Source organism: Eschrichtius robustus, chromosome 16 (assembly GCF_028021215.1).
Source record: "Eschrichtius robustus isolate mEscRob2 chromosome 16, mEscRob2.pri, whole genome shotgun sequence".
Classification (NCBI taxonomy): Eukaryota; Metazoa; Chordata; class Mammalia; order Artiodactyla; family Eschrichtiidae; genus Eschrichtius; species Eschrichtius robustus.
This window is the reverse complement of record NC_090839.1, coordinates 90,253,061-90,274,961: the sequence shown is the minus strand read 5'-3', so window position 1 is coordinate 90,274,961 and position 21,901 is coordinate 90,253,061. Positions and strand designations below refer to the sequence as shown.

Below are 21,901 nucleotides of genomic sequence, written 5' to 3'. Positions count from 1 at the left end.
AGAAAAATGATTCCTGCATCTGTCTTACCGAATTATTTTTTTATTCCATTATTTTCCTTTATGTAAGTAACAGCAAATATGCATGCGTAGTCTTATTTCTTCCTTCTCTCCTACCCCAAAAGGAGCATGTCCTATTTGCTGTTCAGTACTTTGCTTTTTCGTTTATCAGTACATCTTGGAGGTCTTTCTATATCAGTCTATAAAGAGCTTCCTCAGTGTTTTTTAGTGCTGGGTGGCATCCAACAGTGTGGATGTACCACATGAACATTTTGCTTTTCCAAATGATATTTAAAAGGCCTTTCAGAACAATAACCAACACTTAGAAGTGGGAGCATAATTACTAACCCTATGTTAAATTTCCACATCTTTCTGAAAACTGACTCCTTCCAGGTAACCACCACATGTTTCAATTGGGGTTATTTTAGGCTAATGTGTCTTTCCCAAGCAGTACTTAATTTTCAAAACAAAGAAATAAAGGGAGCGTTTGTCATCTGAGAGACTTTTTTTTTTTTTAAACATCTTTATTGAAGTATAATTGCTTTACAATGGTGTGTTAGTTTCTGCTTTATAACAAAGTGAATCAGTTATACATATACATATGTTCCCATATCTCTTTCCTCTTGCATCTCCCTCCCTCCCACCCTCCCTATCCCACCCCTCTAGGTGGTGGCAAAGCACAGAGCTGATCTCCCTGTGCTATGCGGCTGCTTCCCACTAGCTATCTATTTTACATTTGGTAGTGTGTGTATGTCGAGAATGGACTTGAGGATATGGGGAGGGGAAGGGGTGAGATGTGACAGGGTGAGAGAGTGTCATGGACATATCTGAGAGACTTTTAAAGGACTCAACCAAAGGCAGCTCCCACTTCGGGGGGAAGTAATTTGGGGGAAGACTCTTGCCTATATTCAGGCATGTGGGGTGGACTCTGAGCTCCTTAAGCTCCCCTCTGCCTTCCTCCGTGAGTTCCGCCCCACGTCTGTGTGCCGGTTGATCCCATGCTGGTTAAAGAGAGCACTGTCCTAGCTCCAGTTCCGTTCTGTCTCCCCCTCTGTGCAAGCTTGTGGGGGCATTTCACTGCCAATAAATGAGTAGTTCCATGGATTGAACACACACTAAGGTAAATTTTTAAATAAATAGATGGATCCTCTTATTGGAAGCTTTGGGAGAGGTTTGGTGGAAGTGCCTATTGTTTAAAGATTTGCCATCATTACTTTTGGATTTCCTGTAAATCCTCTATAAATCTGTTATTCATGCTGTCACGCAGAAAGCTGAGTGCCCATGCTGCTTTAAAACTACAACAGATTGCTAAGTGTGTGAAACACCCTTAGTGCTCATTTGTTTGAAGTGATAGTTTGCACTGTCCAGATTTGCTGAGTAATCATCAACCTTCCACGTTTTAAATAGGCCCACAATGACCAGTTTCTTTCTTAATATATCTGAACAATCACATAAATGGGATTAGGAGTTTATTTTTTATTCACCTGCCTTCCAGGTTATGTGAACAGACGTCTTATGTTTCTACCAGCAGCGCACTCCCCTCTCATAACACCTGCAATAATTAATTTTAAATATATATCTTAGGCGGGATCTTAGCTGTGTTTTGTAGGCTTAATTCTTTATATACACAGCTTCTGCTCTTTATACACTCTCCCTCTTTCTGTCATCAACCTTAGATTTATTGTCGGTGTTGATTTTAGACCAAAATATAAATGAGGTTGTGTTGACATTTAAGAAGAAACAACTCCTTGCTTCCTAGCAGATTGAGTAGAGAACCAGTTGGTTTAAACAGATAACCTTGGGTCATATCAGAAAATGTCTTGTTCTTGCTGAGTACTCTATTCTTGCACTGTGGGACTGACTTTATTCATTTAAAGGAAGCTAGGGCAGACAGGAAAAGAAATATTTTCTTCTCTTAAGATTTCCTGATCTGTTTGTACCTCTGTTGTGACACCCAAGGGTAATTCTGATATAGCAACGCTAACAAAAAGAAAAGAGATAGGGAAACAGAAGGGGAACTTCCTCCACAGTTATGAGCTGTCATCCGTCACTATCAAAGCCTCCCTGTGCCCCGGCTCATTCTGTGGTCTAGTTTGCTGTGCTCCCCATCGAGGACAGTGACCCACCTAATTTCCAGAGACGGGGGAGAGAGAGCGCACACACAAGCAGGAGTGAGAGGGAGAGAGAGAGAGACCAAGAAACAAGCCAAGACCCCCGCTCCTGTCTCACCTGTGTGCTCAGACTGTGTGTGGCGCTGCTCTCTAGCTGAATGTCCCCAACCTGATTATTTATTCTTCTTGGGGCCAGCGCTCTCCACTCAGCGTGATGAATCTCCAAATAGGCCGAGCCCAGAACCTGCGCTGGTGCATCGGGAGCCGTCAGCCCCACCATGTTGGTAGAGATACAGCCCTGCCTGGCCCACCTAGAGATGAGCTGGGGTAAAGTCCTCACTCCATCCTCCAGAGACAAATGCTCCTTGATCCTAATGTCAGGAAACAGAATACGGTTCTATTCCTAGAATTAGCTTGGAATGAATATGGTTGATGGCCATGGTTATCCATCAGGTTGTTTACTTACTGTTCATTGTTTTGGAACATGTCGTACTCTCAGTTGCTCTGTGCTGGTTAGGATACCTGCAAGATTTCCTGCCTCGGAGTTTGCTCTCTTCTAAGATGAAATAAATAAGAAATTGATTACCTAAAAACACAGCAGAGGAAGTGTTCATCAGTATATTTGTATGAACATTTGCATTTAAGGTGGGACTACAGAAGAAAACACCACACGATCGATAAAATATTTCTTCAGTTCTGGGTATAACCACCTTTCGGCATTTCAGTTTTATGAAACACTAAATACGTGAGAGGTTTTATTGGTCTTGGATTTCTCATTTGAGAAGCTCTGGTTTTATTTAGGATATCAGTCTTATATGAAAAAAAAAAAAAGAAGGTCATCTGTTGGTCTGTGGGGTGCCCCTTCTGGGAAGGAGCTGAAACGTTGAGAAACCTGTTTCTCAAAATATTGGCCCCTCAGCTCTTTGTGTTTTCACATGGCTGGGGGAGCTGTAAAATACAAAGCTTTCAATTTTATGTTGTTCCAGTCAAACAAAGTCTTCCAAAAGTAACAGCCCTGGGAGTGTTCACCTGCGGTATGGCTTCCCAAGCAGGCATCTTTATAACTAGACCATGAATTTACCTTGAGCTTCAACTGCCATAATTTCTAGTCTGTGAGTTGAACAGTGGTGTCTGTAGCAGGGAAAATAACTTCAATTTAGTCTGGTTTTCTGAAGATCTTTATTGTATTTTAAGGAGGGGGGCACAACTGTGGTTTTCCTGATATACTCCGCCGAACATACTGTGTGACCCCTTTCTCTCTTATTTATCTCCTTTTTTTCTTTTTTTCTTTCTCTCATGTGCTCACAGCGTTTGTTAAGATAATATTCTGTTTTCTCCAGGGACTCAGGATTGCATTTCTTTGTTCTTGGTTTTATCTGTGAGACACTTTTCTAGTTACAGATTCTGTTTGTGATTCATGCTATGTAAAGACAATCTGATTTTCAGCAGGATTTGAGCCTGACAGAGGGTCATAAACATGTCTCAGGAGCAGGACTGTGCTGCTCTCCAGAAACTTACGTGCAAAACTCTTGTCTTGGGAAGAGATTTGATTATTTTAGGAACAGATATTGATGTCTATTTGGAAACTGTAAAGTTAGATTTATTCGATTTGGCAAGCATCTGTTAACGCACTGACTGTTTGCCAGAGGCTCTGAAGACTAAAAATCACACACCTTAAGGAGTTTACAGTGGATGGGGCAGATATGCGCTTGTACAGGTGCCCTCGTCTGAAGGAGACCAAGGTTTGTCTCACTTTCCCCCAGAAGCAGAGCGTGTGAGTTCAGTGAAAATGTGGGTGCAGGCGTTTATTTAGAGGTGATCCCAGGAAGTATGGGCAAAGGAGTGGGCAAAGGAGACAGAGAAGGGAAAGACACCAGCGCAGGTGCATCAGTGAGTGAGCCCATCCCCTCAGTGAACATCTGGCCTGGGTCCCCCAGGAGCCTCGGAGACTGGATAGAAGCCACTGTAGTGTCGCTAACTGAGGGAGAAAGTGCAAGGATTTATTCATCAGCTCCCATGCTTTATTCCTTGAGAACGACTTCCAGGGACATTAACGTCCAGGCATGCAGGCTTATCTCTCCACCTCACCCTTGTAGTCCAGTCATACCCCTGGCCAGAGAATGACCTCAGATAGGAACTGGCAGGTGTTTGCAGAAAGTCATGGGTTGGTAAGTAAGCGGAAAGTGACAGAGACTGTGGGCAGGGCATGGGCAACACCAGCTCCAGAGCGATACTAACCAAGCGTGAAAAGTGCACTGCGTGCCTTACACCGCATACCCCAGGTCCAGGGTCAGAGTGGGTCAAAGGACCTACAGCTAAGACCTAGAACTGTCAAACTCCTTGAAGAAAACATAGGGGGGAAAGCTTGATGACACTGGATTTGTCAGTGATTTCGTAGATATGACACCAAAATCACAGGCAACAAAAGAAAAAATAGATGAATTGGACTTCATCAAAATTAAACACGTTTGCGCATCAAAGGACACTATCAACAGAGTGAAAAGGCAACCCATGGAATAGGGGGAAGTACTTGTAAATCCTACACCTGATAAGTGATTAATGTTCAGAAAATATAAAGAACTCCTGCAACTCAACAACCAAACAACCTGATTTAAAAACTGAGCAAAGGGCCGGAATAGATGTTTCTCCAAAGATGCTATACAAATGGCTAATTAAGCACATGGGAAAATGCTCTACTTCACTAATCAGTAGGGAAATCAAATCAAATGATACACTATTCCCACCCATTAGGACGGCTACTTTGAAAAAAAATCTAAACAAAGAGAAAACAACAAGTGTCAGGATGTGGAGAAATTGGAACTCTTTTTTGCCTTGCTGGTGGGAAGGTATAATTGCACAGCCATTGTGGAAAATGGTATGATGTGTCCTCAAAAACTTAAACGCAGAATTACCATATGATTCAGCAGTTCTACTTCTGGATATATACCCAAAAGAACTGAAAACAGAGACTTGAACAGATACTCATACACCCATGTTCATAACAGCATTATTCACAACAGCCAAAAGGCAGAAGCAACAACCTAAGTGTCTATCAGCGGGTGAATGGATAAACGAAATGTGGTCCGTCCATACAATGGACCGTTATTCAGCCTTAAAAAAGAATGAAATTCTGATACGTGTTACCACATATATGAACCTTGAAGACATTATGCTCCGTGAAATAAGCCAGTCACGAAAGAATACTGTATGATTCCATTTACGTGAGGTACCTGGAGTCAAACTCACAGAGACAGAAAGCAGGAGAGGGGGAGGGGGCTGGGGAGAAAGGAATGAGGAGCAGATGTCTAATGGGGACAGAGTCTCAGTCTGGGGAGATGAAGTTCTGGAATGGGATACTGGTGATGGTTGCACAACTGTGTAAATTGATGCCACAGTACTTTGCACTTAACAATGGTTAAAATGGTAAATTTCATGTTACGTATATTTAGCCACAATTTTTAAAAAGCATGCAGCAGGTACCGAGAGGGAAGGGCACTTTAACTGAGGGTCTGGGAAGCCTTCCTGGAGGAGGTGGCATGCTCCCTGGCCCCGATGGGTGGGTGGACTTCAGCAGGCAGCAGTGCAGGTGGGGGGTAGGAATGGGGAAAGTTGTTGCAGGCGGAGGCGCTCAGGTCAGAGGAGGGCGGCTGGGATGTTTCAGAGAGCGCCTGCCACGTGGCGGGTGAAGCACAGGAACCCAAGCCCTTGTCTCCATGTTCAATCAACAGATACCTACTGGATACCTGCTGTGCACGAGGCACTGTTGTAGGCCTCGAGAAAATGGCTAGAACAGAACAGACGAAAGTGCCTGTGCCCCTGGTCTTCTTCCTGCGGGGAGAGACAGACACAAACCAAACAAGCATAGTGAGCGGAGGGTCCCGTGGAGCTCGGAGCGAGGGGAAGAGCACGGCTGGGAGGGATGGGCTCGCCATTGTCAGAGGGGCCCGCAGCCTGCGGAGGCAGAGGCCCCCATCCGTGTAGCTCCGGTCCTCCAAATGATGGCTTTATGGTCACTAAAGAAACCAGATGTGGTTTTGATTTCTCTGCTCGAGGTTTGCTCAGTGCAGTGGTGTTCTTCCTGCAGATGTGCCAGCCTCTAAATACTTCGTGTCTCATGGGAACTGTGAGAAAAACTTTTTCCTTGGAACTCCTCCAGCTGCGGATGGAAGGGACCAAGGCTTCAGAGGCCCCTGCCAAGGGGTCCTGCAGTTCCCCATTGTCCTTGCTAATAGCCTCAGATGGGCATCAATTGCCCCGGTGGGCTTGGGCTCCACGCCCAGGTTGGCATGTTTGGTAAAATTATTCAAGGGCATTTCTCACTGAAGCTAAAAGTGATCTGCTATTGTGCCTAGGTACCTTCTCAATAATTTCAGAATGCCATTTGGAAAATTGACCTAATTTCCTGAAGAATACCCTGTTACTTCTCTATCCCACCCAAACTACATATGGCCCCAGTTTCTCTGTTGGTTGTGGTTCTTTTGCATTAAACGGTAGGTTATGCATTTATATGCTTAAATGGAAAGCTGTTGTCTGTATATTTGGATCACTCAAGGGTCCAACCGTGCAGTTCCTAAATCCACACTCCTGTTCTGTGGTTTACCAATTTGGGCCCATCCCGAAATAAATAAACAAACGAATAAGCCTGCTGCAGAGTTGCCTTTTATCACCTTCATTTTTCTCTGCCGATGAAAATACATTCTTTGTAACATTCCATGGATTTCCAAATGTGCAAGTTTTCAAACATGTTATAAATGAGAAGAATAGAAACTGCTGGATTGTTTGTCAAGCTGTCACATTATTTTATTTATCCTCTCTTGTCAATAGAAAAGTCCAGAAGCGTATTGAGATAAAAATGGAAGTACACGTAAAGATAAAATTGTAAATGGGATATACGGCTGTATTCCCTCCCATTTTTCTTTCCCTCCCACTGTTGTACAGTAAACAAGAAGTGAGTCGGCCGGTGCGGACCCTCCTCCGGAGGGAGCAGGAGGGCTTCTGTAACTGGGCTTGTCCAGCGGCACTGCCCGCAGCCCCGCATGCCTCCTGCCGCACTGCCCAGCACCTTCGCGGCTGTGAGCGCGTTCTCGCTAACGAGCGATTAAGGACACAGCATTTAGAAGGATAGGATAGGAGAGTCTTCTTCGGCAGCTCCATACACAATGGATTATTAACGCAGAAATTTACATGCCTGCTTCACCTGTTCAGGAGCTGGGTGGGCAGAACCTAAAAAGTGAGTTTGGGGAAAGTGAAAGGTGGGAGGAACTTTCTATTTAGTGAACAAGATTTTTCCAATCAGGAGAAAATTCATGCTGTTTATTTCCGTTTTCACAATAAAGTGCGTCTTAAAATTGCCCAGGTTCTGCCTTGAGAAACTCAGCTCTTGGAATCTGAGGGAATGACCTGGTTTGCCTGTTGCCTATACACCTTTTACTGTAGCACATGTTAACAAAAAATAATAATAATAATAATTTCTGTGGGTTCTTGGAGATTATATATATAATATATATACGCACACACACATATATCTCCTAGTCTCTTAAAACGTATGTGACCTGGAGGGTTCAGCTCTACAGGATATGAGCTATCAAGACGCCGGCTCCCATGGTGGCAAGCGATCAGACACGCCTGTTGAGATGCTTCTGCAGGCAGGAGAGCACTTCATCCCTTTGCCAGGCCGTTTTAATAATGCCGAGAAAGATGACAGACTCCGAAGGGTTGCAAAAGCAACTGATGAGTGGAAAAGCCACTTGAGCCCGCCCCCCGCACCCCGCAACCTCGCCCCCCCCCCCCGCACCCCCGCGAAAGCCGGGCTCCCGGGCGCGCACTCGCCCTCCTTGCGCCACGTGCTCGGAGGAGGGCGGTGCCGGGGGCCTAGCCGAAAAGATGTTCCTGCGGCTCTTCCGGCTGCCGCGGGAGTCGCCCGTCCGATATCTGAGCGGGAATCGCTCCTGGGGACCCGGTCCAGCCGCCGCGGACAAGACGAAGGGCCTTGTTTTAGGAATCTGTGGCAAAGAAAAACAGGATGATGTGCCCCAGTTTACAAGCGCAGGAGAGAATTTTAATAAACTGGTGTCTGGAAAGCTGAGAGAAGTCTTGAACGTATCTGGACCACCCCTGAAGGCAGGCAAAACCCAAACCTTTTATGGTCTGCATGAGGACTTCCCCCACGTGGTGGTGGTGGGCGTCGGCAAAACGACGGCCGGAGTTGATGAACAGGAGAACTGGCACGAAGGCAAAGAAAACATCAGAGCCGCTGTTGCAGCGGGGTGCAGACAGGTTCAGGACCCGGAGATCCCGTCCGTGGAGATGGACCCCTGCGGAGACACCCATGCGCGCGGAGACACCCATGCACACGGCGTGGTGCTTGGGCTCTACGAGTATGACGATCTGAAGCAGAAAAAGAAGGTGGCCGTGTCAGTGAAGCCCCATGGAAGTGGGGATCAGAAGGCCTGGCAAAGGGGAGTCCTCTTTGCTTCTGGGCAGAACCTGGCATGCCACTTCATGGAGACGCCCGCCAATGAGATGACGCCAACCAGATTTTCCGGAATTACTGAGAAGAACCTCAAAAGTGCTAGTAGTAAAACAGACGTCCACATCAGACCCAAGCCTCGGGTTGAGGAACAGGAAATGGGATCATTCCTCAGTGTGGCCAAAGGGTCCGAAGAGCCTCCAGTCTTCCTGGAAATTCACTACAAAGGCAGCCGCAATGCAAGTGAACCTCCCTTGGTGTTTGTTGGGAAGGGGATTACCTCTGACAGTGGCGGCATCTCCATCAAGGCGGCTGCAAACATGGACCTCGTGAGGGCTGACGTGGGAGGAGCCACCACTACCTGTTCAGCCGTCATGTCTGCTGCCAGGCTCGACCTGCCCATCAGCATCGTAGGTTTGGCCCCTCTTTGTGAAAATATGCCCAGTGGGAAGGCCAGCAAGCCTGGGGATGTCGTTAGATCCAAGGACGGGAAGACCACACGGGTGGATTAACACGGATGCTGAGGGGATACTCGTCCTGGCCGATGCCCTCTGCTACGCGCACACTTTGAACCCAAAGGTCATCATCGATGCCGCCACCCTGACAGGTGCCACGGACGTAGCTTTGGGGTCCGGTGCCACTGGGGTCTTTACCGACTCTTCCTGGCTGTGGAGCAAACTGTTTGAGACTAGAATTGAAACGGGAGACCGTGTCTGGAGGATGCCTCTCTTTGAACATCACACAAGACAGGTTGTAGGTTGCCAACTTGCTGATGTTAATAACGTTGGAAAATACAGATCTGCAGGAGCACGTACGGCTGCAGCGTTTCCGAAAGAACTTGTGACTATCCTACGCGGGCGCGTTTAGACACAGCAGGTGTGATGACCAACAAAGATGAGGTTCCTTATCTGTGCGAAGGCGTGGCTGGGAGGCCCACGAGGACCCTGATCGAGTTCTGCTTCGGTTCAGTCAAGACAGCGCTTAGTTCAGATGCTCTAAAATGCCTTCTTTCTGTCTTAAACGGGCAGTAGAGCTTCAGAATACTTTTGAATGAGTAGATAAAAATCTTTTAAGGGAAACAAAGGATGGTATTTAAAAACATGGAACAAAATGAAATTTGTATGCCTTGATTTGTTTTTCATTTTATGCAGAGATTTATAAAGGTAAAGCTAATATCTTGCTTGGCAAAGATTCTTAAGATATTCTATCTTAAATGAATAATGATGATTTTTTAAAAGCTACCTAATCACTTTTCAGAGTATATGTTTGTAATTGAGGAGCAAAATTGTATTTCGGATTTGTGATGCTGGGAATAATGAACAAACTAAAAGTCGCTCTGCAGTTGTCAGAAACAATAAATCCAACTTTTTGTGCTCCCTGGTGTGGCTCTGACATTCATTTATATATTATTATAAACCCAGTGATGCTATAATATAACTTGTCTCTTCTGGCTGTGTTATATGAACTAAGTAATTAAGTTGGCTCTCAATGTTAATAATCACTCTGGGGCACTCAGTGATGAGCTTGAGTTTGTGAGGTGGTACTATTATCCCCACATTACAGATGAGGAAAATGAGGCACAGGAGAGGGTTAGTAACATGCCAACGATGTCACCAAGCTAATAAGTGGGAGAGCAGAAAGCAGTAGAGCTTTCTTCTTCTTTTTTTTTTTTTTTAAATAAATTTATTTATTTAAAAAAAAAAAAAAAGAAAAGAAAAGCCACTTGATTTTCTTTAAGTAAAATGTCTTGGAGCTGTTTTCACCCATCCCCCAAAAGGGCACCAATGTACCTGGCTATGCATGGAAGAAGGTCAAGAATCATAAGAGACGGACCAATTAAATTGTGTTTTTTATCGCCGGAAAGCGGTTGGGAATGGCCCTAGGCAGCCTGTTTGCAGAAGCTGAGCTATAGAACTGAACAGAAGAGTGGCTCGAGCTCTGCAGTGTCTGCTAGTGTGCTCCGTGGCACAGTGAAACGCTTCTTGGGGAAGGTCAGGATTTTCACTTACATATAGCTCCGCCTTTCTTAGCAATTGTCCTACGAGGCGAACTCAGAGATTCATCTTCAGAAACTGAGCAGAGCAGCCTTGACCGCCCGTGTGAGAATTCCTGTTCATCTGGAAGGAACAACAGCCTCTTTTTCCCTAGTGTCAGCTCGTCTTTCTCCTCCTTCCTCCGCTGCCCCGACCGCCAGCCATCCCGGTCCACGTGCACATCCTGTGCCTGCGCCCTAAGACTCCACGCCGCCCGGGGGCTCGTCCAAGTGCTGCCTTCCACGCTCATCCCCGAGCTCTCGTGCCGCAGACCAGCCGGTGCCCCTGCCCACGTAGACACCCCCAGGCCTCCTTGTCCTCTGGCTTCACACGCCCACGTCATCACCCCAGCCCGTTCTTCCTCCTGAGCTTTCACTCTTACGAGCTGCTCCGCCATCCATCAAACCACTCAAGCCAGAAGCCGGGAGAGCTTCCGTGCACACACATCCAGCTGCCGCCGGCGCCTCTTCTTCCCCCGACGCCCGCGACAGCCCCGCACGGTCTCCGTCACCACTTTCCTCCTCAGGGTCCTTCAGTGGCTCTCCATTCCCTACTGGATAAAGTCCAAACTCGGCAGCATGGCCCCCCTCCCCTGACAGCCTCCTCTGGGGTCACCCCCAGGCCCCAGTTTCCCCTCAACCTTCAAGAACCACTTGACAGTTTTCCCAACAAGCCAACCCGGTTTCCACTTTCTTTTTTCCTGTTCCTGGAATGCCTTTCCTTCCCTCCTCTGCCTGGCGAATACTGCCCATCTTCCAAGGGCCGGGCTCAAGCCCTTCCTGATTCCCCTGGGAGAATCAATCTCGCGGCACTCCCGACCCCGCATCCTGCCGCGTCCCCCCCCTCGGCTCTCCTGACCCCACCACCAGCTGCTTGTTCTTCCCACGTGACTCTCTTCCTCTGCTGAACCCAGACCTCCTTGACGTCGCTGACCTCTGACCCCGTGCAGTTAACTCTCATATTCCCCACGCTCGCGCAGTGCCTGGAAATAAGAGGTACTTGCTACTGTTCGTATCATCCTATAGCGATAAAGAGCTGATAATAATAACCAGCCGTGCTCTATTTGGACAAGACTTAATTCTTCCTTCAACAAGTGCTCACAGAAGGGCTCTTATAGCCCAGGCACTTTGCTTCGTGCAAAGATGAATAACACATCCGCCACTCCTTATTCCAGAAGGTGGACAGACCTCCCCACAAATCGGGACACTGCAGTGAGGTGAGAGCTGGCACCAAAGGTGCCAAAGGAGCCCAGCACCCGTGGCCCTGGCTCGAGACGGGTCACTTCTTGCTCTGCCCAGATAGCCAGTTGCCTGAATTGTAAAGCGTGTCTATAATTGTTATGTCATCTGGTCAACACAACCAATAAATATTATCATTATTGGATGTTGAAAAAAGCTTTCAAATAACACCGAGGAACCTGTAGCTCAGCACTGAGAGCTTTCCTAAGGCCTTTTACTCCCCGTGTGTGTTCCCAACCTTATTTTTCTCTTTTGTTCCTACAAATTTTAGACCACTTGTTTTGGAGCAGGAAGATTTGGAGGTTTCGAAAGGTCCTGTAGGCCCCATTAGCTGCTGCTTCTGGAGGGGATCTTCTTTTGACCAGCGTGAGAACCCTGTAGATCTGGACCCACTAGGAACTGGAGAGCCAAGGGCCTTTGGAGTCTTGGGGGCCGTGGCCTTTGTCGTTGCCCCATCTTTCCCGGAACGGGGTCGCCTCTGGTTGAACACGTGTGCCCGTGTGGTCGGCTCATCTTGCATGTTTGTGTGTCTCCGGGCAGATGTGCCTCAACATCTCCCGGTGGAGGTGGCCTTTGAGCTCATTATCTTCTGGGTGGCCAGGGGGACACCCGGCTCCACGGAGGGAACAGAGGGGAGAGCCACAGCCTCGCCAGTTTGGACGCGAAGATCCCCTGAGGCGCGTGGCCAGTAGCGCTCGCCTAGGAAGCAGGACGCGCAAGGTGACGGTTCCGACAGAGGAAGCCCAAACGAGGGATTTGCTTTCTCAGGTGTTCTGAAAAATTCCACTTTTAGGGCATAGGCTCTTTTTTTGAAAGAAAGAGGCTGTGTTCTGAGTGAGCTGTGGAGACCTGCATGAGGAGGCGCGTGGGGACGTGTGGGCCCCCAGCCTGCAGGCGGTCTCGCACCTCCCGGGCTGCGAGCAGGGCTGCGGGCCTCCCCTTGAGGTCCAGCCCCCCGCAGCCTCACAGCCAGGGCGCACAGGCCTTCAGAGCGCCTGCAGGGAGGCCGTCCTGGCAGAGAGACGGGAAACCCCGGGGCAGAGCAGGGACTGAGGGCCTTGGTCTCCCCTTCACCGTGGTGCTACGGCCTCGAGTTCCGTGGCACGTCCTGTGCGCCACACGCCGTCTGACGTGCGAAGTGTACACATACAAACATACGTCGAAAGTGAGAGTGTCAAATGTGTACTCCTGGTTTTAACGGCCCCGTGAAACGGGCATCATTTTACAAATCAGGAAGATTAGTCTCGGAGAAGTTGAGTAACTTGCTTCCCGTTGGGAGCCAGAGTATTTCCACCGGATTCTAAACTCAGTTCTCTTCCTCACAACCCCCAGGCTCCTGCTGTCACCTGGCTGAGCTCCTGTGTCCTCCTTTGCCCACTTCTGTCTCCAGAGTTTGACTCTCTGACTCTGCCCCCAGATGTCCGCGGGGCTGGTTCCTTCCTTCCCGGTCTCGGTCACCACCTCCCACCCCTCCTTGTGCTCCTGACCCCGGGTCCGTGTGACTTGCCCTTTATCCGTACGCTGCTCTCCCACCACAGGCACTGTCTCGATTGCAGGGAAGCAGGCTGTGTGCCATTCATCCTACTTTATCTGCAGTAATTCCACAGCTTAGCGGTTCTGGTAGACTTTGAACTTTTTTTTTTTTCTTCTTCTGTCTGAGAGATTTGATGTTCTTTAAATGTACTTTTTAATTAAATGCGACCTGGGCCGCTCCTCTCTACTCAGCCTCTCCAGTGATTAAGGGGTTCATGTGGGAAACTGACTAGGAGTGGGCCCCCATTTCCCTCTGCCAGGAGCCTGTCTTCCCGTAACTACGAAGCATTCGCCCTTCTGCCTTTGAAGCTACCTAGCACCCACTGTTGCTGACCTCGGCAGAAATCCTCTTTTGCTTCGATGCCTTCACCTCCCACCCACCTAAACCAACCTGGGAGACGCTCGGTTGAAAACGCTACAGTAAAGTCTCAATTAAGGAAATGCTCGGGGGAAGGAGTGTTCTAGTTCATTTAATTTTTGGTTAACTGAGCACAACCAGAGTTTTTATTAGGAGGAAACATCGTTATATGAAAGAAAGATTATGAACTTTGGATGAAGACATTCCTCTATTTAAAACCCATTCTCTACCATGTTAGTCATGTGACTTTGGGGCTCAATTTTCTCATCCATAAAAGGGGGATGATAATAGCTATCTTAATAGCTTGTTGTTAGATTAAATTGGGCAACATTTGTAAATGTAAACGCGTAACAGAATGTTGAGCGGCCGTGTGGGAACTTGGTGAAGTACAGTTTCCCTCCCGCTTCCCGTTTTGTTTTCGTTCTTCTTGGCAATAATTCTTAATACATTGGCATATGGTATTTTTAAAATGTTTTTTAATGTGGAACCCTGAAGGAGAGGGTAATTTTCCTGGTGGTGGTAGTAGTGGCTCATTATTGTAGAATATTTATGAAAAGATTAACCAATCATTGAGTCTTTGTTGAGTGCTTATTATATCTTAGACACCGTGGGAGTACCAGAAATGAAGAGGTCGTTTTATTCTTTTAAAAATGCCCAGATAGTCTTCTTTGCATTTTTCTTCTAAAAATTGAACGTGGGAAAAAAATTGGTAGAAAAGTCAGCTTGGCAGGTTAAAAATGCACATCCATGACCTCCTCTCACTTAAAAAAGAAGTAAAAACCCACTAAAATGCAGTACAGGAAGAAGAGACGGAGGTCCACGGGACAAGAAGGCGCTGTTAGTGACTGAGAGATGAAACGAGGGTCTGGATGGAGGAATGATGACCGTGGGGGTGGGCGGAGAAGGTCTCGGCTTGGGGAGCGAACTTGGCCACCGTGGGGCTAGTTATGACCCAGAGCTAGAGCCGGGGTAGTTAATGGTTTGTGTCTGGGACAGTCTGCTTCCTACCTCCCACTGTAGAGTACTCGGCAGCTAAGGTGAGTAGACAGACAGACAGACAGGTAAGGACCCCCCCCCCCCGTCTGAGAATGAATGGCCCCAGAGGAAAGAGCTCTGCACTCGGGGGTTCAGGGTCCCTTCGGGACAGCACTGAGCCTCCCGCCTGATTGAAGCAAAGTTGCCCATTGACAAGTTAAAAGTCACATTTGGGGGAGGACTGGGTTGTTACGTTTCGTTTTAAGCCTCTCTCTGTTGTTCTTTTTAATCCACGTGCTCATACGAATTTGACTGAAATTTTAAAACATTTTTTTTTTTAATGAAGAAAGTGTGCCAGCATCGTGTGCTACAACGAGCACTATCCTTGCTACCGAGAAATGTGGAATCTGGGAGCTTACGTGAAAGTTGACTGAAATGTTAAGTTTCAGTAGAAAACGCACAGCCTCCTCAATCACAAGACCTTGCTTTGATCTTTCTGTTGTAGTTTCCAGAAGTCAAGGTCACTTTGCCGGCATGTGTGTACCTCGTGTGTGTGTTAGAAATGCACTTTTTAGGAACCGTCACGTTTTATCTGCATCTCTGGCACCTACTTCTCCGAGCGTCATGTGTGACTCCCGCATCACCAGACAGAACAAGGAGGCCGGGTTTGAGGGCAGGCTGACATTTACCAGCCCCGAGCCGAGCTGCTCGCTCGCCTCGTCCTGTCGACCCCATGGGTGAGGGCCCTTGAAATCGTGTAATGGTTTGGGCCTCGAGAGCAATACAGATAGAAGTTGCTGTTCCGTGTGAATCACAATTACGGACGACTTCCGCTGTCCCCGGGGCGGCTGGAATCACCGCGGAGCGCGGAGCAGCTCGTGCGTCCTGCCATTCGCTCGTCCCCGGGGCTGTGAACTCGGGCCTAGCGCTGACCTGTCTGTCGCGTGCGGGTCTCTCGGGGGCAGCGCGCAGACGAGGCTGAGCCGCCCGCCCGCCGGTGGGGGGGTTGGGGTGGGGAGAACCCGGCCCTCCGGGCAGCGACAAGTGCTGAGCGGGGGCTTCCTCTCCGGCGCCAGGCGGAGCGCTGATTCATGCCAAATTAGCACCTTGCTCGGCGACCTCTGCGCGCCCCGCTGCCTTCCTTCACTTCACATGACTGCTTGCAAATACTAGCTGCTCAGGTCATTCCTCCTCATCCGCGGCTTTCACAGATGACAGGCAGGCATTCAGCCTTTGTCACGAACGTGTCTGTACTCCAGCATCCTCGGCGGTCTGATAACCAGCCCCACCATCCCCAGTCTCACAAGCCGAGGGTGTCGGCGGCGGGAAGGTCCCCGGGAGGCCCTGCCGGGCGTGGGGAGGGGAAGGCTGCCTGGCGCTTGCCAGGAGCCCCGAGGGCCTGAAACGGCCTCGCAGTAACTAGTCGATACATAGGGTTAAAAAATTGATTAGTTGGCTCTGCCCGCCTCAAGCTTTTTGTTTTTTTTTAATTCACATGAACCTTTAATTCCAGAATCTCATACTGCTTAGGCAGTGAAAGCAGGACTCAGAGCTGTGGGAAACTGACTAGAGGCCAGTCCTCTTTTCTCCCCCTGTTCTCTCTCAACGCCCTGACCGCATTGCCGGCAGCTGGAACCTTCCACGGCTCTCCTCAGCTGCTCGCAGTGGTGGCGGGTCTCTGCAGCATGAGGTCCTCCAGGAAGCACTGGGCATTTGCTGTGATGTCAATTTATTTTTATTTCCAGCCTCTTCCATCTCCACCCTTTACTGAAAGTCCTGTTCTCAAAATGTTTGATCGGTCTTCATTTTCCCTAAATAAACAGTAGTAATGCGCACGTAGTTTAATTTTGGTATTACTTGTATTTTAGAGAAAAGCGGCAAAAACATCTTGTGTTTTTTTTCTCCCTTGTCACCAGAGGTATGAGCTAAATTATTTATAGTTTGATACTCACACAACAGAGATGGAGTCGGAATATTTACTTTTCAGAGAGAAGGGATTAAACATGCACGCCCAGAACTGAGCCCTTGGTTCATGGGATGTCTTTGCTCCGGGGACCATGTTCGGGCCCAAGTCAGAGAGCAGCCGCTTTCCAAACACACACGTGCCCAGCGGAGGGCCTGGTGCGTGAGATATTTGTGGAAGTGAACGGATTTGAAAGTAGTGGGTAGACCAGGTAACTCAATCAGCAAAGTCTAAAATTGATAAAGTCAGCAAGCATTTTGGAAAATGCACAGCAGTCTAAAGCCCTTTATGGGCACGATGTGTGGAGAAGCAGCGGGAGCACTCGGTGCCCATGGTCCCTGGGCGGGACGTGTGTTTACGGACCAGGACCACACCGAGTGCCCCTCGAGGGCTGGGGTTGGGTCCCGCGGTGCTGGGTGCCCTGTCGGAGCAGCTCGACGAGACTCTCGTGTCACGTTCCGATCCTCACAACTTCTGCACTTCAGAGAGTTCCACGGGCCTCTGCTCTCTCTGCCACAGGAGATGTTGGCACGCCTGAAGCCGTGGCCCCCGTCATCGTGATCCCCCCGAGCAACAGAAGCGTGGTGGCCGGGTCCAGTGAGACCACCTTGGAATGCATAGCCAATGCCAGGTGCGTGCCAGTCCCCCACGCGGGGAGTAACAACCCATGACAACACCTCCTGCGTGTGGCTGGCTCTCCCAGCAATGGTGGTCTTGTTCATCCAGCTGGGCTGTGGGCACAGTGCGTACGGGAAGATAGGACGTGGGTGTGCTGACCTGTCCCGGGCCTTCTTCTGCAGTATTTATACTGAAGGTAATATTTGTATTGGAAAGCAGCGCTTTTCACTTTAGCTCTGGGTCATGGTAGAGGGTCTCTTCTTAGATTCTGGCTGAGGAGCAGAGAGGAGCTTTGCTCTCCTTTGGGTGCAAAGGAAAGGGTTAATTCTCTTCTCCTCTGTCGTCGTAGGTGTTCTCAGCCCCATTAGTGGTCGCTCCGGAATGGAGTCCCCGTGATCCCGCCTCCCATGTAGCGTGTCCCCTAGCAGTATTTGTTTTAAACATTCTTTTCCTGAGCAAATGGAATCATTAGCACTTATGGTCCGTCGCTGCTGCAATTAGCTATCCTTGCTCAATAGCCCTTGAGCAGCCTGTGTCGCTGACGCGTGCCTTAAGGGAGTAGAGTTATATCTGGATTGATTTTTAAATGTCCACTGTTCAACCCACCACGGTTCCTGGTAGAATGATTATTATTGCCATCTACATGATCCACAGTTACTGTCACTAAAGCCCTTCGTTCTCACAGGCCCGTCGAGGAGCTGAGTGTGACCTGGAAGAGAAACGGGGTGAGAGTCACCAGTGGGCTCCACAGCTTCGGGAGACGCCTCACCGTCAGCACCCCGACCTCCTCGGACGTCGGGGAGTACGTGTGCGAGGCGGCGCTGCCAGGAAGCGCTTTCGAGCCCGCCACAGCCAAAGCCTTCCTTTCTATCATAGGTAAGGCTCAAACTGGGAGTGATGGCGTCAGCATCCTCGGAGGGCATCCTCGGAGAGCGGCGGCACACCCCAGGCCGTGGAAACAACGTAGCTAACACCTGTGTTCCACCGACTGTTTTTAACTCAGCACATGGAAGTGAAGTTGAGTTTATCTCCCAGATTCAGCCTATTCTTCTTTCCCAAGAATATCAGTGCATTAAGTCCAAAGAGTTGATGTTCTGAATACTCCCAAGAACCGTTCTTCTGAAAACGTCCAATCGTAAAGCTTGGGAAATAGAGCGTCGAAATCCTTGGCATGTTTATCACCTCCCTGTGCTGACCTTTCTGCCATGAGGCTTTTCTGTAACTCTTATTTGGCCGTTATGATCAATGTTCAGAGATTAATCTATGACCATTATTTTTTATTTTTTGACCCAGAAGCAAGTCAGAAAGTCTTGGGTGTTACCTTTTGTTAAATTAGAAAGTGAGAACAGAGAGGCTTCCTAGAATCATGTGTTATTCTTAAACCAGGGAGAAAGGAGACAAAATTAGGCACATTTGAGCTGCTCTAAATGCTGGGAAATCTCGATGTTTAGGAAGGTGCATTGTACACAGACTAAGGGAATCCTCAGTCTATTTTCAGATTATGATAAGATTACATTAAATTGTGAGGCAAAGGCCTTTATTTCTCTCGTCTCTTCAGCTGCTATAATACGTTTAGGCCTCTGCAGTGGCTGTGGTCACTGTCGCAGTGACCTGTCTAGTGGCCACTGCTGATAAGAGGTGCCTTCAGGGTCCACTTCAGGTGGGAGAATCTCTGCTTCTCTCCTCTCAATCCAAACAAGGCAGATGGAGAACAGGAAGGACCACATAAGCAGAAAGCCCTTTGAGAGCAATCGCCCCTCACGTAACATACTTTGCAGTTTGCCACTTTGCAAACTAAGGAAAAATAAAAGCTTGTGTTTTCATAAAAAATTAGCAAGAGTGTGAAGAAATGCTGCATAAAAGGCAGTTTGCCTTGAGTGTGTCACATTCCTTTAAATCATTAGGAAACGGCTCTGTGGCCTGAAAATGACTGCCAAACTCAAGTGATGCAAACCTGTCAGCCCCTCTGAAAGATGTGCACGAATTTTAAAAGCATCAGAGAAGGCAGGTTTTGAGTCACAAATCATTGCTGATTCTCCACTAGGGATCAGAGCTGGTTCTCTGCTCCCTTTCTCATCCACGCTTTAGAGATGTCAATACCCCATCCCCATTCCCGGCGAGGACCTTTCTGTCGGGGGTGATCTACAGCTACATGAGCACAGCGCGTTATAGATTGAACCCAAATTAAAATTGTAAACGTGTAAATCTCCAGCAGACAGGACTATATCGTGTTAAAACATTTCAAGGTAATTTAAGCAAGAGAAGAAATTTATCTCCCTGTAAACTAGAACGTTTGTTTCCATTATAATTCCCTTTTTAAATATTTAAGGGCTTCCCTGGTGGTGCAGTGGTTAAGAATCCAGCTGCTAATGCAGGGGACACGGGTTCGAGCCCTGGGCTGGGAGGATCCCACATGCCGCGGAGCAACTAAGCCCGTGTGCCACAGCTACTGAGCCTGCGCTCTAGAGCCCGCGCGCCACAACTACTGAGCCTGCGTGCCACAACTACTGAAGCCTGCGCGCCTAGAGCCCATGCTCTGCAACAAGAGAAGCCACCGCAATGGGAAGTCCGGTGCACCACAACGAAGAGTAGCCCCTGCTGCTTGCCGCAGCTAGAGAAAGCCCGCGTGCAGCAATGAAGACCCAACGCAGCCAAAAATAAATAAATAAATTTATTGAAAAAAAAAATTTTTAAATCTGTCACGTGAACTTGGGTTTTGCACTTCCATCTGGATTCCAGAGCAGGTTGTTTCTGTATTCTCCTGAGTTGCCATCTCTCCATGTTCTGGCTTTTAAAGGTACACGGACACACTCGTGTACCTTTATGATGTTCATTTAAATCCCGTTTACTCATAAGAATTTGCTGTGACAGGTAGGATTTTGTGGTTGAATCATCCTGGGAAAGCCCTCAAGAGCCTCTGTCAATTCAGAGTGATTTGGGAGATTATAGCCCTGAGCCCAGCGATCGTGGAGGGAGGGATCCCCAGGAAACCCTGGTCCCGGTTCCACGGCCCTGTCACTGGTGGGACCGTGCGGTGAACTATCGATATGAACACGCAGATGAAAGAAAGCAGACACAGATTGACTTCCATTTACTCCTGTTTCTTACTGATGAGACAAGACAGGCTGTTCAGCCCACCTGTCAACTCCGCTGCTGCACTGCTTAATTTCTGATGTTTAAACAGGAGCTCGGGTCTGACTGCAGACGGCGTCACACACGCGACTCTGCACACAGCAGGGAAAGCGGCCTCCTGGGTTTGGCGGTCCACGGTCTCCTCCACCTGCCCTGCGGAGGGTCTGCGGCTGTCGCTTCACCGCTCGTTTCCTTACCTGCCCACACACCGCACACCCCACGCGATGAGGCAGGCGCCTCAGGGCCCGTTTCCTGACTGCGTCCCCTGGCCACTGGAGCCAGGGCTGCCCCAGCGTGAGGCCAGGGCACCCGCCGTGTGACAGTTTGGAAGTGCTGGCATCCACACCCCCTGGCGTGCGTGAGTCCAGCGCCACGTGGACCGGAGTATCATCGGCCAAGCTTCCTCACCCCTGAGGTGGGGACGTAACTTGGAGGTTGTGGTCTTCACTGGCCTCCAGAGTTCCCCAGCGGCATAAGCTCAGTCACCTACAGCGGGAGCTGCCTTGGTAACGTGCTCTTTTTCAGCCGGCCTCCCGCCCTCCTGATGGTGTTCCCATCGCCTCCCAAATAAACCACTGGCAGGGAACCCTGACTCAGGTCTGCTTCTCAGGGAGGCCAACCCAAGACTTGGACCATCGCCCTTCAGAGCCCCGAGCACCTGTGCTTAGGACGAATGGCCTTTCCCGCCCGGGTCCCACCTTACCTGCCTTGTGGATCTGCATGTCCCTCAGGACTCCCTCGGTGGTCACCAGTTGCCTCTGTGACCTCTCAGACTGTGCACCAGGCAGAGGAGTGACGCTGTGCCAGCTGTTGTCCTGCAGAGAGTGGACACTCTAGGGGTCACTGGTGCTCCACGCGTGACGGGACAGGCTCTGGAGGCGGGACTGCGCCCAGGTCCTCACTGCACCACTCGCTGGCCGCTGGGGGCCTCAGCGTGCACGTCTGTGAAATGTGGATGCTGCAGAAGATGATTCCGGCTCGTATTGTGAGGATCGTGTGAAGTAACGGACACGGAAGGACTGAAATGGCAGCTTTGGGAGCTGTTGGTAGGACTCCGCGGTGACACACGTCACCCTTAGTGCTTTACCTACAGCGGTGACATGACACATCTTCCACGCTTGCAGCCTCCGAAATCAGGATGTGCCTCACAACCCACGGGAGCATTTCTTCTTTCTTGGGTGTAAACAAAACGATGATGCCTCTCACCAATGCTGCAACGTCTCAGCCTCCGTCCAGACTGACGGATCTGGTCCCACGCACAGCGCGGCCACGCGTACGCGTGTCCTGCCCGAGCCGCAATGCCTCCTTCAGCCCCCGCTCAGAAACTCGGGTGGGTGGGCATGACAGTTGTACGGAGCTTTCTCTGGATACCTCAGGTCTCTTCTGATTTTTTATACATGCATCACGCAGAAGCTCCAATATCTGAACTACTGTTAAAATAACAAGTTACCTGTGACACCTCTCTCCTGATAGC

General features: G+C 49.1%; 2 protein-coding genes across 4 annotated transcripts in view; both read left to right on the top strand.

The window, feature by feature from the left end:
* Positions 1–21,901, top strand: part of SDK1 (sidekick cell adhesion molecule 1) — a 539,173-nt gene that overhangs the window by 282,694 nt on the left and 234,578 nt on the right. For all 3 annotated transcript variants that reach the window (XM_068566067.1, XM_068566068.1, XM_068566066.1), the window contains exons 5-6: positions 17,197–17,308; positions 17,981–18,171. In XM_068566067.1, the coding sequence (XP_068422168.1) occupies positions 17,197–17,308; positions 17,981–18,171 (303 nt within the window). The remainder of the gene's footprint in view (positions 1–17,196; positions 17,309–17,980; positions 18,172–21,901) is intronic.
* Positions 7,992–9,562, top strand: LOC137778609 (cytosol aminopeptidase-like). The gene is given in 4 exon segments (XM_068565774.1): positions 7,992–9,086; positions 9,088–9,421; positions 9,424–9,531; positions 9,534–9,562. Coding segments are annotated over 4 exon segments (1,566 nt in total).